The 18,982-nt window shown below is 40.8% G+C and overlaps 1 protein-coding gene across 1 annotated transcript in view; it reads right to left on the reverse strand.

Moving 5' to 3' along the window:
- Positions 1 to 18,982, reverse strand: part of LOC102484804 (kinesin-like protein KIF28P) — a 69,123-nt gene that overhangs the window by 39,046 nt on the left and 11,095 nt on the right. The window contains 4 exon segments of the mRNA XM_006157239.3: positions 1,779 to 1,933; positions 4,667 to 4,891; positions 7,655 to 7,690; positions 11,208 to 11,411. Coding sequence (XP_006157301.1) covers positions 1,779 to 1,933; positions 4,667 to 4,891; positions 7,655 to 7,690; positions 11,208 to 11,411 — 620 coding nt within the window.

An 18,982-nucleotide genomic window follows, 5' to 3' on the forward strand; every position in this document is an offset into this window, starting at 1 on the left:
ATGGTTCGAGTTACAGACCTGGTGTTTTCAAACTCACTCCAGGCACATGTGTGTTTGTGTGTACCCAAAATTCCAGGAGGAAACTGGATTGTATTGTGGCCATCCCCACAGGGGGATGATTTCTCACTTTTCCTCTCATTGTCTCTGTCTCTCTGTCTCTCTGTCTCATAGGTGCACATGCCCTATGGCAAAAACCTTAGGAAAAAGAAATGAAAGGCTAGTAACAAGATATTTACAATACATAAATCTGATAAAAGAGTAATAAAAACATATAAATAATGTCTATAAAATTAAAGACAATAACAATAGAATAACAAACCATAACAACATTCGTTCTTACCAGTAACCAGGAATATCAAGACCACAGTAAGATATATTTATAGCAATTTAGTAAGTCTAATAAATTCAATTAATCAGACAGTATTAAATCTTAGAAAAGATGTGGTTCAATGAGGTACCTACTACATCGTTGATGGGAAAGTAAATTGGTCCAACTATTTTGGAAAACAATTTATCATCTCAAAAAATTAGGTACTCACACATTTTATAATCCAACAATTTCAGTTATCTACACACAAAAGAAAATTTAATATATTAATACCCCAGTGATTTGTACAGGAATGTCTATAGTAGTACTCTTTGTAATAGCGAAAAATAAGTTGAAAATAACCAAAATGCGAATCACCAGGACGATGAATAAATAAATTGTGGCATATTTGAATCAAGAATACTACTGGATCCACAGAAAAGTCATGATATATTTTTCTGTTTCTCTATGAAAAAATGTGTCATGACTTTTTCCAACAACCTAATACATCACAAAGAAATCTATGCAACACCATAGATGAATCTCATAGACACAATGTTTAATGAACAGAAAATAAATTACAAATATACATATTATAATAGATATTATGAATAATGTAGAGTCTAAAAGCAAGTCTCAGCAAGTCTACTCCTACATACATACCCAAGAGGAATGAGTGATTATTTTCCCCAAATAATATGTACAAGAATGCGCCAATCACTTTTATTCATAATAGACCAAACCTGGAAACTACCTAACTATCATCAATAGGAGAATGGATAAATAAATCGTGATTTATTCACACATTGGAATGCTGCATAGCATCTAAGAAAGAACTAATAGCTGCTAGACTGAACAACTCTGAATCTCATAGACGGATTTCTAAGTGAAAAAAAAAAACAAGATGCCGAAGCTGGTGACCTCATCCCAATAATTTCATTTCTATGAAAATCAACACAATTAGGCAAAACTAATCTATGATGGCAAAGTTCAATTTCTTTCGGTAGGAATATCAACTGGGAGAGGGTAGGAGAGAGCCTCCTCAGTTTTGGAAATGTTCTATATCTGGATCTGGGAGGTAATTACACAGATATCTATGTATATAAAAATTCATTGAGCTGAACATTTAAGATTGATGTACTTTTCCATAACCTATGCCTTAATAGGAACATTTGTAAAAAGCCCCAGAAGATAATCTATTGTTTTATCCTTTTTATAAAGTTCAAAAATGAGTCCCACTAGAATAATAACAGTCACGTGATCAAACGAGAGGAAGAAGGAGGACAGGAGAGAGAGAAAGAACGTAAAATTCAAGATAGTGATTAAATTCATTAGTTCAAGCAAACTACACAGGAGTCCCAAGCATGAACCAATGATGACAGTGAGTCATGAACCAAAGGTTATATTGATTCAAATTTTTTATCCCTAAGGTCATTTGTACAGTATACATTCTAATCCACTAGTTATTTACCTGATGACGTTTCCTAAATTGGTTAAACTTAGGTTAACTCGGGATCCTTCTCTTAATCTGTCTCCTTCGGATCCTGAAGATTTCTGCCTCTCACTTCCTGCCAAATCCACCAAATTAATACTGGATTGTTTGGTGAAGTCTCGGTCCAGGAAAACCTGCAGAGCAACACAGGTCAGCCTGTTAAAGTGGCAGCTGCTGTATACAATAGTTTACACGTTGAAGTAGTTCTACTTGTCTTTCAGACTCGAAAAACAATTTCAGAACCGACAGCTTGAAACACCATGCGTGCCCAAAATCCTGAGGAGACTAGAGGAGAAGGGACTGTGGGGTAGCCACACCCACTGGGGGGATGATTTCTCACTTTCTCTCTCTGTCTCTGGGAGTACATGCACTCTATGACAAAAAATCTTAATTAAAAAAAAAAAAGTACAATTTAAAATGCCATCCTGTTCGGCCCAGCAGGTAACACACTGGTTAAGGGCTCTGGAGCCCCACATGGCCAATCACATTCCAAGTCCCAGACTTGGCAGCTTGCTTTCTCTCTCTCTCTCTCTCTCTCTCTCTCTCTCTCTGTTCTTCTCTGACCAAATTAAAATAAATAAAGTTAAATAAAATAATTCTTTCAAAAAAAGCCATTCTCTTTTCAGTGATGTTTACATGAATTACAGGTCCAAATGTCTCCGTTGCTGCTTCCTAATTTAACAAAGCTCTTTTCCAGTGAAATACTATTGATAGATACGAATAATTGTTGAAATGTCTCTATGGTCAACGGGCCTTAAAATATTAAATACTTTGAGACCTGCAAAATAAGTAAATGCCCAGGGTTATGTGGTCGTGTAGCAGAAAGAAAATGAATTTTAGAATCCCATAGATACCCCCACTGGCGACATAACTGGACAAATGATCTAACTTTTGCGAGTCTCAACTTCATTCATTGTAAAGCAGTGATATCAACATATTTCTGAGATGTTACTAAAATTACCGATAGATTCTCTCACCTGCCAGGCATGTGCATCGGGTGCTAACATTAGTAATGACCCAGTGAACAGAGTAGGGTTCTAAATCTTTTCTCCTTTTTTTTCTTTCAACTAATTCAAAATACCAAAAGCCACTAAACGATAATGTTCACATGTGATAAAACAAGGAAAGAGAAAAAGAGGGATGGAGGTAGGGCAGAAAGAGAAAATAAAATTCAAAACAAAGTTTTACCTTCAAGGAAAAGGACAGGAGAGGAATACCAATTGGTTCTGGGGTTAAGTAGTGGTTTTATTAGTGATATTTTATTAAAAATAAATTAATTTATTTAAAATAAAAAATATAGGATTGCCAGCCATGAGCAAATGCTGACAATGAGGCCAACCGTATATGAAGTTTATGACTGTTTTTTCTTTTAAAACAGAGACAGCGTGAGGGGAAGCGAGTGATCCCCAGCACGGATGGCCATGCCATAATCCCTTTTCCTCTATTCTCCTCTCCAGATTTTGGTTACATATACGTATATGCTCAGCATGATTTTCAAGCTGCCAGATCTGCTACTTGAATTGGCCATATGGGAATCCCACTTTTTTTTTTTTTTTTTTGAGAGAGAGAGGTTGTGTTTTTTTGTTTGTTTGTTTTGTTTTGTTTTGTTTTTAATAGGGTGTATTTGCTCACCTGAGAGACAGAGTCAGAAAGTGAGATATTACCCCTAGGCGAGATGGCCATGCTGCAATCCCTTCTCTTCCATTCTCCTCTCGGGATCTTAGACATGCACACACACACCCCTGGCACATTTTAAGTTAGGGGGCGTGTTGAACCAGGATTTGAACTGTGGTTGACTATGTGGGAGTCCAGCAATGTAACCATTATGCCACCTGTTGGTCCTGGGGTCCCGCATCTTAACCAGCAAGTGGTTATTCATAAATCCCATTAAGGTTTATGAATTTTACTAACATTGTAAAATCAAGGGAATAGCACTTAAAATAGTTTATGTAATTCTGTAAAATACAGTATCTTCTTCAAACTTCTCAACATTTGTGTGTGAAGAGCTATTTATTTCATTTTACAGAAGAGGAAACTGATACTCAACGGGAGTAAGCTACTTCCCAAATTTTAGAATGAGTAAGCCAAAGAAGTCAGGATTACACAGTCCTGTGCTTTCCTATTACTAGTTCTGTGACTTAGTGGACAGAGGTGGTAAATTGTAGCTAACTATAACATTTACCCAGGATTTGTGAATAACCATTTTTAAATCAAATAGCAATATGCCATATTTCACTCTCTGATAATCCACCAAGGACTATGTAGCAGAAAAGGGTGCTCTAATGTATCTTAGTCCAGTTAGTGGAATATTACATAAGTTATCTGGTTTCAAAGAATTTATCTTGGTGCTTCCAAGTATCAGAAAGGCACATTAGTACCTGGTGATCTGCTAGAATTATGGATCTAAAAGTAGATCATTGCTTGGTAATGAATGTGCCTGCTACTATATAATTCTCCATGATAAACCATGTGTCACTCTTATTACCTTTACAATTTGCTCCCTCATCAACTTAAGGTCAAAATTTACTTCTCAGCATAGAATTTACTTAAGAAAAAACTGCCTTTAATCCTACACACACACTTTGGAGATCTGGTAGACCTTGCTACCATTCCATCATTCATAATGGGCTTACTTAGGCCCAAATGGGGCATGGATGTTAGGAGGGGAAGGTGGCAGGAAAAGAGTAAGAGCCTCATTTCTTTCTGCTTCTGACCACATATTCACTGGTTGAAAGTACCCACCTTAATCCATAGGTCAAATCTAAAAGGATTCCAGTAATACCCTCAACCTGTTATGCCTCTGGGAACCCTTCCCCGAGAGGACGCTTGTTGGGGGATCAAGGCAACATCCTTCGCCTGAATCTCACCTGCTTGAACTGAATGGTGATGACCATATGGGATCGGCTGCTGCTGGCGTTCATGTTGGTCGAAGCTGTGGTCCTTATTTTTGTTCCTTGTTCCATCAGTCGTTCAATTTGTGCATAGTTCTCACAGGGCACTGATTTCAGATCTTCCACATAAAAGCCTAGCTGCTGGTCCTCCCTTACTTTTAGCCCACCTTTTTTTCTGGTTCTAGATAACAAATCTCTTATCTGTGGAATAAAGAATAAATAATGTGAACTTCAGAAAGGCAGGGTTTTTTGTTTTCTTCACTGTTATACCTCTGTCTACAATGCATTAGACACTCAGTCACTACTGGGTAAATACATAGGTATGAAATTTCTGTCAGTACCTCATAATATAGCTAAGTATGATATAAGGAAATGCAAGCAAAACAGTAGGGAAACTAGTTAGTCAAGTAAGCACATTTTTTAAGAATTAAAGACTATTGGGAACCAGCAGTTAGCGTAATGGCTATGTCGCTGGACTCCCACGTAGTCGACTGTGGTTCGTGTCCCGGACCCGGTGGCTTAAAACTCACGCCGGGCGCGTGTGCGTGCGTGCCCAAGATCCCGAGAGGAGAATGGAAGAGAAGGGATTGCGGCGTGACCATCCCCCCTGGGGGGTGATTTCTCGCTTTCTGTCTCTATGTCTCTCTCTGTCTGTCTGGCAAGCGCACGCGCCCTACAGTGAAAATCTCTCTCAAAAAAAAAAAAAAAGAATTAAAGACTATGTATTTTAGAAATACAGTTTTATTATTTTCAAACACTGGAGCACTGGAATCAGACTCTGAATTCTGTAAGGGTGGGGCCGTGTCCTTTCACTGGCGGGTCTACGCCAGTTCCTGATACAGCATAGGCACTCAAGAGGGGTGAGTGCTCAGACCTGCATGGGGGATTTGGGAGAGCTGCTTTGGTACATGATAAAACACTGGAGTTGGTGTCTGTAATGATCTCATAACTAGGTGCTTCTAAAGCTTTTGTGCTTGAATACTTTGTTCTCTTACTCATCAATTTCTTTCTTTTTTTCCCTTAATTCTCCTCTTTTTTTCCATTCTCCTCCATTTCTCCATCCTGCTGGGATTCTGGACATGTGTGCACACACTCTCAGTGTGTTTTTTTCAAGTCAGCAGAGCTGAGATTCAAACTGTGAGATCAGCCATGTGAGATCCTGCTCCCCTAACCATTAGGGAATGAGGCTATTCATTTCTTTCATTTTTATTTGTTTTAAAAATTATTTTTAAATTTTATTTATTATTAAATTTTTAATTGGACCAGAGAGAAACAAAGAAAGAGAGGGAAAGTGAGAAAGCAAGGCTCCAGATCCAGGACTTGAACTACTGTCGGCCATGGGAGAATCCAGCACTTCAATCATCACACCACTTGCTGGCCCCCCAAATTATTACTTTTTACTCATGATAGAGTAAAAAGCTCTTTCCAAGAGCTTCTGTTGGCTTTCTTGAGATCTATCTTAGTTCCTTATCTTCTTTGTCATATCTTCAGAAATGACATTCCAGTTGAAGCCCTGGCAATAACCAGTATTTCAAATTTCTGGTTCAAGGCAAGAGATATTATTGAACTTATGAAAATAACTGTTCTGCCACAAAATAAGACTACTCACAAATATTTTCCAATTCCAGAGGAGTCGGGAAGTGAGAAAAGTTTATGTTTCAATTTCCAAAGAATGATGAACTTAGTAACAACAGAATTAAAGTGCAGAACTTTGGGTATTTGGGGGGATTTTTCAGAAAAACTGCTGGGAAATTGTCTCTATAAGAAACTTAAAATTTGTCAACGTATCCACTCAGTAAACATCCACAGAACACCTATTCTAAGCTGAATATTGCATTGAGTCCTGCAGACATAAAGGTGCTCGCAAGGAAATAATTATTTGAAAATTATTGCATACAAATGTGCAAATAAGGGACTGAAGGTGGAATGGTGGTTAAGTTGCTGGACTCCCACATGGCCAACTGAGGTTCAAATCTTGGACCCAGCAGCATGGGGAATCACACTGGGTGAGTGTGTGTGCCCAAAATCCCAGGAGGAAAATGGAAGACAAAGGACTGAGGCATGGCCATTCCCCTGGGGGGGGATGATTTCTCACTGTCCATCTCACTGTCTCTCTCCTCTCCAGTGAGCACACATGCCCTATGGTAGAAACTTTAAAAAATAAAGAAGAACAAACTAGTTTCTCCTAGGCACTGTTAGAAATTTAAATTTTAGTACATCTTAAGATATGGTGTCCTATTTTAAATCCTGTACCTTATTAAGGAGCACAGTGAGCTTTGAGTTTAACTTATTTTCCAAAATCAAATCACTCGTGCATGAGGGAGTGGGATTTGGAACTGTGCTCTTTCTGTGCTCCTGGAGCAGGCGAAATGCACTCTGTTAGCCAAATGCAGCCCGCCACCTATTTTTACATGACCCGTAAGCTAAAATTGTTTTTCACATTTTCAAATGGTTGAAAAAAATCAAAAACAAAATATCATTGCGACACATGAAAATGATAGGAAATCCCACTGTCAGAGTCTATGAATAAAGTTCCATTGGTATGCTACTGGGCCCGCTCAGGGACTGTCTATGGCTTTGGTCACCCTCCACAGCAGAGTTGAGGAGCTGCAGCAGAGACAGCATGGTCCTCACAGCCTAAGATAGTTACTCAGCCCTTTGCTCACCAGGGTACACAGAGGCCAGACAGTGAGCTGGACCTTGAAGTTGAGAGGTTTCTTTAAGGACAGATGGAGAGCTGAAAGGAGGCCCTATCTGAAAAGATAGGATAGTTGGTGTAGATGCAGCCTGGAGCATCTGAGGATACGTGGGCATCAGATGAAGCTGCAGAGGTCAGTAGGGCTGGGTCGTCAACACCAGGCTACAGAGTGCGTCTGCAGGACGGGCGACAGGGGTCCAGCGTCCCAATGTGGATAGGCTGCACAGTCACTCGGGTTAGTGTGTCAGAAAGTATAACTTGGTTACCTGCTCATTGTAAATCTCCAGCATACTGAATGTGACCTGTATAGAGAAGAAGGCAAAGTAAGTACTCCCTTGAAACAGTCATTTAAGAAAAAAAAGTGATGTGGAAACAACATAAACGTCCAACAAAGGGAAAAACTGTTATTAAGTATATAGGGAAGCTCTATTTCTTTCTTCCTTCCTTTCTTTCTTTTTTAAATAGATTTTTGCTATAGGGGCACATGCATTCACTGGAGAAACAGAGAGACAGAAAGCGAGAAATTACCCCACCACCACCCTGAGGGGGCTGGCTATGCCGCAGTCCCTTCTCCATTCTCCTCTTGGGATTTTGGACATGCATGCACACATGCCCAACATGAGTTTCAAGCTGCTGGGTTCAGGACTTGAACTGGTTGGCCTTGTGGGAGTCCAGTGCCTTAACCACTGTGCCACCTGCTGGCCCCAATAAAGCTCCATTTTAACACGCAATATGTGGCTCTCAAATAATTTTGGGGGTTTCCTAATATGAATTTAAAACAGATACAAAGTAGTATGTGTGCTTCAGTCTCAACTAGGAACAGAAAAACGCTTTTATTGCTCGCCCTTCAATCTGAGCATGTGGAGAGCAAAAGCCTGGCCTCCCCCCTGCTGTCCTTCCAGAATATTGCTGGCCGGGCTTATACCTCTGAAGAAGGGATGGGGAAATCTAAGTGGCTCTAGTGTAGGAAAAAAGGCCTTCAACTATTCACATTTACTAGCCTCCACCTGTCTGTCAGTCACCCTGTGATGAACCTTGCCAGTCGAGGCTCAAGGCACAGAACTTGGAGCTAGCTTCAGAGCACCTCAAACTGTAACATGAGCAAACAGCAAGGATGAGCAGACGAGGGAAGCTTCCAACCCCGGAGAAAGCCAAACACGAAGACGCAAGGAATTCAGGACCCAGACAATGCTGAGAGGAAAAGGAAACATTTGAAAAGTTTTATAATTAATAGCCTCAGAGAGAGAATTATATCCATGAAAAAAAACAGGGCACTATTAAAAAGAAACCATCAAAGGACAAGAAGGTTTGTAAATTAATGAATGACAGCCAAATAAAAATGTGAAAGAATCATACGGTCTAGCTGGACTATCCTCAGTGGCACTGTGGTGGTGCAATGCTCCTCAATGTTGGAAGCCCTTTGGGAGATCAAGGTTCGGTTCCCAGGTCCACCCACCAGGAGCACGCATGTGGCCGTGACCCTGACTGGCTGGTAAGGCTGGAGGGAGGATCATGGTATCCTCACCCTGTTAGAGGTGCTTACCCCTCTTTCATCCTTCTTCTCTCCCTCCCTTTCTCAATGAAGAAACAAATAGGCTTATAATTTTAAAAACATTTGCAAAGTTAAAATGTTAGTGACTATGGATTTAACCAAATTTCACAATATGTGCAGAGGCATATGGAAGGAAAAGTATTATGGGTAAGAGCTGTTACTGTGACAGAATTAATTTGTTTCCTCATGTGACGGGAAGATAATAGATAATGACAAAAATTGGGTTTTTTTTTTAAATGTTTGCAGAGGGGGCTTGTTCTTGCCAGAGAGACAGAGATAGAGACAGAAAGGGAAAGTGAGAAAACACACTTTCTCGTCTATTTCTCCCTCCTTTCCGGATCCTGGGCATGCACGCTCGCCCAGCATGTTTTTCAAGCTGCCAGGTCCAGGACTTGAATCACATAGTTGATCTTGTGGGACCCACCTACCTTAACCACTATGCCATGGGCTGGCCCCAAAACTGCTTTCTAAGAGAAGAAAAAAAAAGTAAAAAAAAAAAAAAAAGACAGGGACCAGCAGGCGGTGTGGTGGATGGGGCACTGGACTCCCATGGTTCAAGTCCTAGACTGGCAGCTTGTTTTCTTACTTTCTCTCTCTAGAAAATTATAAAAATAAATTAAATAAATAATTCTTTAGAAAAGGAAATATGGAGGGACCAGCAGATGGCATAATGGTTACATTACTGGACTTCCACGTAGTTGACGGTGGTTCGAGTCCTGGACTCAGTGACTTAAAACTCATGCTGGGTGCATGTGCATGTGTGTCCAAAATCCTGAGGAGAATGAAGGAAAAGGAATTGTGGCGTGGCCGATGACTTCTTCCTTTCCGTCTCTCTGGCGAGCACATGTGCCCTATAACAAAAGTCTCTCTTAAAAAAAAAAAAGTTAAAGAAAATATGGAGATAAATCTGAGAGCAGTCAGCTCAACAGTTAAAGATGCTAACTGTGGGGTTACCAGGGAAGGGGAGGTAAATAGACGGTTGGCTGGGGTCTGCATTACAGCCCCCGAAGTACTGTTTGAGGGGGTTTGTTTCTGTTTTTTTTTTTTTTTTTTCTGTCATAGGGCACATGCACTTGCCAGAGAGAGACAGAGAAAGGGAAAGTGAGGAATGACTCCCCAGAGGGAGGGACACAGCACAATCCCTTCTTCTCTATTCTTTTTCTTTTTTTCAGAGGTTTTTACTGTAGGGTGCGTGCACTCACCAGAAAGACAGAGACAGAGAGACAGAAAGCAAGAAATCCCCCCCCTGGGGGGATACCCACGCCACAATCCCTTCTCCTCCATTCTCCTCTTGGGATCTTGGGCACGCATGCACACATGCCTGGCATGAGTCTAAGCCACCGGGTCCGGGACTCGAACCGCGGTCAACTACATGGGAGTCCAGCAACATAGTCTTTATGCCAACTGCTGGTCCTGCCTTCTCCATTCTGCTGTAGGGATTATGGGCATTCATGCACATACATCCGGCGTGATTTTCAGGTCACTGGGTCTGGTACTTGAACTGTGGTCAGCCATGGGGAAGTCTAGTGCCTTAGCTGCTATGCCACCTGCTGGCCCTTGAGGTTTTTTTTTTGAATAACGCATACTGAGGCATAATTTATATACCATGTAGTTTACCCATTTACAGTATATGATCCAGTGGATTTTAGTGCATTTATCACCATAGCTTCAACTTAGAACACTCTGTCCTCGCCACCCCAAAGAACTCCACTAGCAGTTACTGCCCATTTTCTCTCTTCCCTCCTCTGCTATGCTCCCTTCCACTCCTTGGTAGAAGAGAGCAGCAAACGAAATCATAGACTTGAGTCAGCAGTCTTGTTTCATACATCTCAATAAAATCCCCTGTGGGGCTGGCAAGTGGCGTGGTGGTTAAGGGCGCTGGACTCCCACATGGCTGTCTACGGTTTGAGTCCCAGACCTGGCAGCTTGTTTTCTCACTCCCACCCTCCCTCCATTTGAATCTGGTCAAATTTAAAAATAAATAATAAATAAAGTTAAATAAAAATAATTAAAAAAAAATAAGAAGTCTGCTTTTATGATACTCAAAGAGGCTTTAAAAATATTTCCTTGGGTTTGCCTCCAAGAACCAGAAAAATTCTATATCCTATTCAGCTGAAACATAATTTTGTAATCATACGAACATTTTGGTAGGAAAAATTAACCTTATCTTAAAATAAAGATGCTGTTAACATCCCTTTGGGGAAGGGATCTAAATGAAAAAAAAGTAATTATTTGAAGAAGGGATTCTATTGTAGACTAACACATACCTGGTATTCTCGATTTTTCTCCTGGTTTGCAGTTGCTTGAAAGAGCTTTTCACACACCTTTGGAATGATACCCTTGTTGGCACCACAGCCAATCATAGAATAGCTCTTGCCGGAGCCGGTTTGGCCATAGGCCAGCAGAGTAGCATTATAGCCTTGCCACGCGCTGTCCAGGATTCCCCTGCCGAGGTCGAGAAAAACATCTCTCTGGAAAGAGGATCACAGGTGTCATGTTCCGCACAGGCCAGTGGCACAGACAGCTCCTCTTCTCTAGTGTTCTCTAATTTTCACAGTATTACTAAAATTTAATAAATATTTTGCTTTCAGTCAATTCCACCTCACTTAGTATCAGATAGTCTACTAGAAAACACCACTCAGTTGCTGTGTTAGAGCAGTGGGCGGACACTGGGTACCAGAAAGGCATTGACGCTCGTGAAGCCATCAAGTCTGCCTTGAACTCGGTAGTATCTGTCAATAGTGATTTTGTGTACTGCACAGCCTCACTGAAACACAGGCTACGTCGTTAAAACTAAGCAATTAGGGCCAGCCTGTGACGTGGCGGTTAAGGAGGCTGGATCCCACCTGACCACATAAGTAGTTCAAGCTCCAGACCTACAAGCTTGAGGAACATGCCAGGTGCCTGTGTGTGCATGCCCAAAGTCCTCAAAGGAGAGAAAAAGGGAGGAGAAAGGATTGTGGCATGACCGTCCACTATGGGGGATGCTTTCTTACTTTCTCTGTCTCCAGCCAATGCCCATACCCTCTAGCAAAATTAAAAAACATAAACCATTAGATAAAAAATGTCAAGGCACCGGCACAGAGACCATTGAAACTGTTTTCAGATTCTCTGTCCTCTGACATCACCCATGCTGATTTGAATCCTCTGTGGGGAGCTCTCTTGGCTTTTCAGGAGCCCTAGAGGTTCCGAAGAATTTCTCCAACACACACACTCCCTTCTTGAACTGGGAGACAGAGGTGCTTTTATGCCCACAGTTGCTTGAAAGAGGAGGTGTGGTCTGGCTCCTTTGATTTGGGTCATGGCCAGACGCTCTCTTATCTGAGGCTGTTTCAAAGGATACACTCCTCCCTGCTCTCGCGTACACGATAAAGCCGTCAGTAAGCGTTACATGCTCCGTTTGTCGTATACATTTGTATAATTTATCTAATTTTTATTCCTGGGAATGATATACCAACTGAATGTGATTTTCATAAGGATGATAAATAATAGCCCATTTTCTTGTAGTGTTTTACTTAAGGGAATAAAAAGTCATCACACTAAGGGTTAGGGACACCTCGGCCCTAAAATGTAGAACCTGGTGACCATACCTCCCCAGAATGTGTGTATATGTAATGGATATAATAATAACTATTAAAGAGTGCTAACTAAGCTTAGTAAAGTCACTAGTTTTGTTGTCTTCTCAGTTCTATTGGAGATTTGGGAAAAATTTTTGGCCCTTTTTTTTAAATTTAAGGTATGTGCATGTGTCAGAAAGAAACAGAGAGAAAGCGAGAGACCACCACCCATGGGAGATGCTCATCCCACAGGCCTTTCCTCCACCTGCTTTGGGATTTTGAGCGTGACCATGCACACATATGCAATTGGCATGTTTTTCAAGCTGCCAAGTCTGGGACTTGGACTATGTAGTCAGTCCTGTTAAAATCCAGCCATCTTAGCCACCACACCATGGCTGGCCTGCCCTTCATTTTTATGGATCGAAAACTTCAGACAAATAGCACAGAATTTTAATTAATTAATGAAATCTTAGGTAGAGAATAGAATCATTTTATACATTTTGTTAGCTATACAGTTTCCCATTGAAATATCTTTTGAGTAATCAGTTATTTCTGTGTTAGATGAACCAAGAAGTCACAGTTTTGGATTTCTTCCTACTGTTGTCATCAAAAACAGGAAATATTTTCCTACACTATATTACATAAAACCATAATTCTGCAGTGTCTTAATAGGTGGTCAACAAAAACCAACTTAGGGATAGAAGGAGAAGCTGTTGACAAATGCTTGTCAATATAAATACATACATACATACATACATATATATAGTATAATTCTTTTTTCTTTTTTTTTTTAGAGGTTTTTGCTATAGGGCGCGTGTGCTCGCCAGACAGACAGAGAGAGACAGAGAGATAGAAAGCGAGAAATCAACCCCCGGAGGGGGGGCCACACCACAATCCCTTCTCCTCCATTCTCCTCTCGGGATCTGGGGCACACACGCCCAGTGTGAGTTTAAGCCACCGGGTCTGGGACACGAACCACGGTCGACTACGTGGGAGTCTAGCGACATAGCCATTACGCTAACTGCTGGTCCCAATACATAGTATAATTCTTGCAGTCTTTTGAAATTATCTTCATTGAAGCAAATTCAATAGTCATTAAAATCCACCTATTTTTACATATACAGTTTGATGAAGTTTGACTTGTTTTTGGTCATGTGACCACCACTGTAACCTCAGCCCAGCCACAGTTAGACAAGCAGCAAGGTGCTGCCACCTCAGGCTAGGGCCACTTGGGAGGCCCAGGTTCGAATCCTAGACAGATCTGATCAGGCCAGGCACACCAGTGTTCCTGTAACCCTTTCTTAACTGGGAGGCTGAGGCAGAGGATCTCAATGGCAAGACCTTGTCAAATATAACTCTACCTCTTCTTTTCTCTCTTTCTTCTCACCCCTCTCACTCATAAAAGGGGAAAAAAGATGTTTTTGTTTTATTTTAGTCACTGCAAAAAGTTGTCTTGTGTCATTTAGCAGTCAGACACTTCTTTCCACCTTCGGTCTGTGGCCACCACTGACTGGACTCCCATGTGACGGACCATGGTTCGAGTCCTGGACCCGGTGGCTTAAATGCCAGTCTTGCTGTTGTTGATGTTTTATAGTCTCTACACATATTTTGGTACATTTATGCTTAAAATTTTTGTATTTTTGATACTACAATAAATATTTTTAATGAACTTTTAATTTTATTTGTTATTATTATTAATCTGACCAGAGAGAGAGGAGAGAAAGAGAAAGTGAGAAAGCAAGTTGCCAGATCCAGGATTCCAATTGTGGTCGGCCACGTGGGAGTCCAGCACCTTAACCACTGCACCACCTGCCGGCCCCACTACAGTAAACATTTGAAAATTTCAACTTCCAGTTGTTCATCGTAGCTATAGAGAAATACTATTCATTTTTGCATATTGACCTTTCTAAATACACTTATTAATTGTACTAGTCGTTTTTTTTTTTTTGAGACTCCTTACATTTTTTTTTTAACATAGTCATGTCATTTGCAAATAGTTTTACTTCTTCCTTTTAAATTTGTGCATCTTTTAATTCCTGCCAAGTGGCTTATTACTCTGGTCAAGACCTTGTAGTGAATGTTGTATAAAAATAATGAGAATGGACATCTTTGCCTTGTTCCTTGACTTTAGGGAGGACACGTTTGTTTCACCATTAATGCGATGAAACCTATGGTTTTTAGGTAAGTTCTGTTTCTTTCTTTTTAAGAGAGATTTTTGCTATAGGGCATGCATGCATGCCAGAGACACACATAGAGACAGAGAAAATGAGAAATCACCCCACAGGGGGGATGGCCACACCACAGTCCCTTCTCCTTCATTCTCCTCTTGCGATTTTGGACATGCATACACACCCAGCATGGTTTCGTCACCAGGCCAGGGACTCAAACTGCAGATAGCCATGTGGGACCAGTGCCTTAACCACCATGCCACCCACTGGTTCTACTTCTAGTAAGCTCCCTCATTTCAAACTTGCTGAGAATTTTCATTAAAATTGGGTGTTGATGGGACCAGCAGTTGGCGTAATGGCTATGTCGCTGGACTCCCATGTGGTTGACCGTGGTTCAAGTCCTGGACCCGGTGGCTTAAACTCACACCGGGCATGTGTGCATGCGTGCCCAAGATCCCGAGAGGAGAGAGGAGAAGGGATTGTGGCATGGCCATCCCCCCTGGGGGGTGATTTCTCACTTTCTATCTCAGTTTCTCTCTGTCTTTCTGGCAAGTGCACGCACCCTAGAGTCACCAAACACCTCTTCAAAAAAAATAAATAAATAAATTGGGTGTTCAATTTTGTCAAATGCTATTTGTTTTGCATCTATGTGTATTATTCTCCTGTATTCTGTTCATATGATGAGTCATATTGATTTTCAAATGGTAAATCAATCTGATAGTCCTAGGAAGAGCCCCATTTAATAGTGATAAATATTATCTTTTAAATATATTATTAAATTCTATTTGCTGAAACATTGTTAATTTTCATGCCTATGTTGATGAAGGATGTTGGTCTGTAGTGTTATAAAGTATCTTCGGCTGTTTTGGTATAAGATTGCCCTCATAAAATGAGATGAGAAGTGTCCTTTTACCTTCTGCCAGACAGGCTGGTTTTGGTAGAATAAATAATTCTTTCTTTGGTAGAATGTTCCTGTCATCTGGGTCTAGAGTTTTCTTTGTGATATTTTTTGACTGCTGCAGATTTGATTTCTAAAATATAAGGGCCATATGAGCTATTTACTTCAGTAGCTTGTGACCATTTCATCTGTGCTGTTAAATGTATTGACATTAAGTTCTACATAATATTCCTTTATTACTTTTTTTTTTGAGAGATTTTTGCTCAAGTATGTGTGTGCTTTCCAGAGAGACAGAAGGTGAGAAGTCACCCCCCAGGAGAGATGGCCATGCTGCAATCCCCTCTCCTCCATTCTCCTCTCAGGATTTTGGGTATGTAGGCACATGTGTTTGGCATGAATTTTAAGCTACTGGGTCTGGGACTCGAACTGCAATTGGCTATGTGGGAGTCTAGTTCTTATTACTCTTTTAATGTCTATAAGATCTGCAGTAATGTCTAATTGTTTTTATTCCTGATCTTGGTACTTTGTATTTTTATTTTCTTGATCCATTTGGCTAGAAGTTTATCAATTTTATTGATCTTTTCAAAGAACTGGTTTTTGGATTCACTAATTTTTCTCTGTTGTCTTGTTTTATAATTGCTGCTTTTATATTTCTATTTTCTTCCTCTGTTTCTTTTGTGTTTCATTTGCTCTTCTTTTAAATCTTTAGGTGGAAGCTTAGAATGTTGATTTTAGATTTCCTTTTCTAATATAAGCTTTTATGCTATAAAATTTCCTCTAAGCCCTGCTTTAAACACATTCCATGTTTTTGGTGTGGGGGTGGGTACTAAATGATTATTTCCTTGGCTAATATTTTCTCACCCACTTTCTCATCTGAGTCTCACAGGGGGCTGTAGGAGGGCTATTTGTTTATTCGGCTAACGGATGTTGAGCACCTACCTTGGTCCCAGCGCTTCCCAAGGAGTAGGGGAACCAATGTGAGCTAGAGAAGCCTGACTGCTCTTCCCTCTCCCAGGTACTTCCAGTGCAGGGAAAAAAACAATGGAATAATTTATAAACCGTTTTCTAATATAATGACAAATGGTCATGAAAGTCAGTGAGGGAAACAGAGGCGAAGACAGAGACTTGCTTTGCCAGAGCAGTGAGGGTGGCGTCACTGAAAAAGCACCATGTAAGTGGAGGTCTGAAAGGGGAAACGAAGCTGGCCACGTGAAGTGCAGGAGAGCATTCAAGGCAGCACGTGCCGAAGCCCTGGAGCTGAGAAGTACTTACCACCCACAGACCAGAGCACAGCGCGAGACGGGAAGGTGGGAGGAAGCAGGCTGGGACGTCAGGGCCAGGCCTTACACCGCACACGCTTTCATGTGGTTTTACATTTTCTAATTTCCCTTGTTTCATCCTTCACCAATGGATTATTTAGAAGTCTGTTATTTTCTAAATATTTGTGAAATTCTTGAATATCTTTGTTATTTCTAATTTAATTCTGTGGTGGTCACAAAACACACTCTGTATGATTTTGCTCATCTTATATTTATTGAGAGTAGTTTTTTCTTTCTTTTTTTTTTTGGAGAGGTTTTTGCTATAGGGTGCATGCGCTCGCCAGACAGACAGAGACAGACAGACAGACAGAAAGCGAGAAATCACCCCCTGGGGGATGGCCAAGCCGCAATCCCTTCTCCATTCTCCTCTCGGGATCTTGGGCATGCATGCACACACGCCTGGTGGGACTCTAACCATGGTCGACTACGTGGGAGTCCAGCGACATAGCCATTATGCCAACTGCTGGTCCCTACTGAGAGTAGTTTTAAGATCCAGACTGTGATCTGTCGTGATGAAAGTTCCATGTGCTCTTGAGGAGATTGTGCAATGATGTGGCTGGGGGGGGTACTGGGAGTGTTCTATAATGTCAGTTAGGCTGATAGTGCTGCTCTGGTCCTCTATAATATTCTGATCTTTGCTTTATCAATTACCGAAATAGAAATGTTGAAGTCACCAAACACAATTGTATATTTATCTATTTCTCTTTCCATTTCCATCAGTTTTTGCTTCAGATACTTAGGCGTTCAGTTATTAGGTGCATATCCATTTAGGCTGGTGATATATATAGGGTGCATGTACTTGCCAGAGAGAGACAGAGACAGAGAGAGACACAGAGAGATGAAAAGTGAGAAATCACCCCCCACGGGGAATGGTCATGCCACAATCCCTTCTCCATTCTCCTCTTGGGATTTTGGGCACACACACATGCCTGGCATGATTTTCAAGCTACCAGGTCCGGGACTTGAACTGCGGTAGACCATGTAGGAGTCCAATGCCTTAACCACCACACCACCTACTGGCCCTCAACTGATTATATTTTCATAGTAAATTGATTCCTTTATCATTATGAAATATTCCTTGTTCTGAAGTCTACTTAGTACAATGTAAATGTGGCCTTGCTAGTGTTTTTTCTTAGTATTTGATAGTATATATCTATTGTTATATTTAAACCAGATTTCTTGTAGACAAATATAGGTAGATTTGGCTTTATCTACATAATCTAACAACCTTTGTCTTTTAATTGGAATGTTTAGAATATTTATATTCAATATAATAATCAATATGGCTAGCATCAAATCTCTGATCTTGCTATTTGGATTTTACTTACCTCATATCATCTTCTTTTCCCCCCTTTTCCTGCCATGTTTTGGATGGAGAACATTTCATAATTTCACTTCCCCACAACTGACTCATTAGTTGGTTACACTTCTGTATTATTTATTTTTTTAGATAGAATTTTGGTATAGGGCATATGCTCTCACTAAACAGACAAATAAATCACCCCCCAGGGGGATGACCACGCTGTAATCCCTTCTCCTCCATTGTCCTCTCGGGATTTTGGGCACACATGCACACGGGCCTGGCATGAGTTTTAAGTCGCCAGGTTTGGGAATCAAACCACAGTCAGTTACGTGGGAGTCCAGCGACTTAACCATTATGCCATCTGTTGGGACCCCGTTGTTTATTTTTTATTGACTATTCTAGAACAGCAGTTCTCAAAGTGCACTTGGGGACTGATGAAATCCTTTCAGGGAGTTTGTGAAGTAAAATCATGTTTATAATATTAGTGGTTTTTTCACTCTTCTCTCATGAATAGAGTGGAATAAGTGTAGAGTCGAGTTTGCTAGAGGCTACATGAAGTGATGTTGTAAGGCATATGTAGGGATAAGATTTAAAAAAACATTTTTTTTTTTTAGGTTTTTGGTATAGGGCATATATGCTCACTGGAGATAAAGAGACAAAGAGAGAGAAAGAGATATATATATCACCCCGCAGGGGGATGGCCATGCTGTGATCCCTTCTCTTTCATTCCCCTCTCAGGACTTTAGGCATGCATGCACATGTGCCCAGCATGACTTTCAAAGTGCAAGTCCAGGATT

Source organism: Tupaia chinensis, unplaced genomic scaffold (genome assembly GCF_000334495.1).
Source record: "Tupaia chinensis unplaced genomic scaffold, TupChi_1.0 Scaffold000532_1, whole genome shotgun sequence".
In the NCBI taxonomy this organism is placed as follows: domain Eukaryota; kingdom Metazoa; phylum Chordata; class Mammalia; order Scandentia; family Tupaiidae; genus Tupaia; species Tupaia belangeri.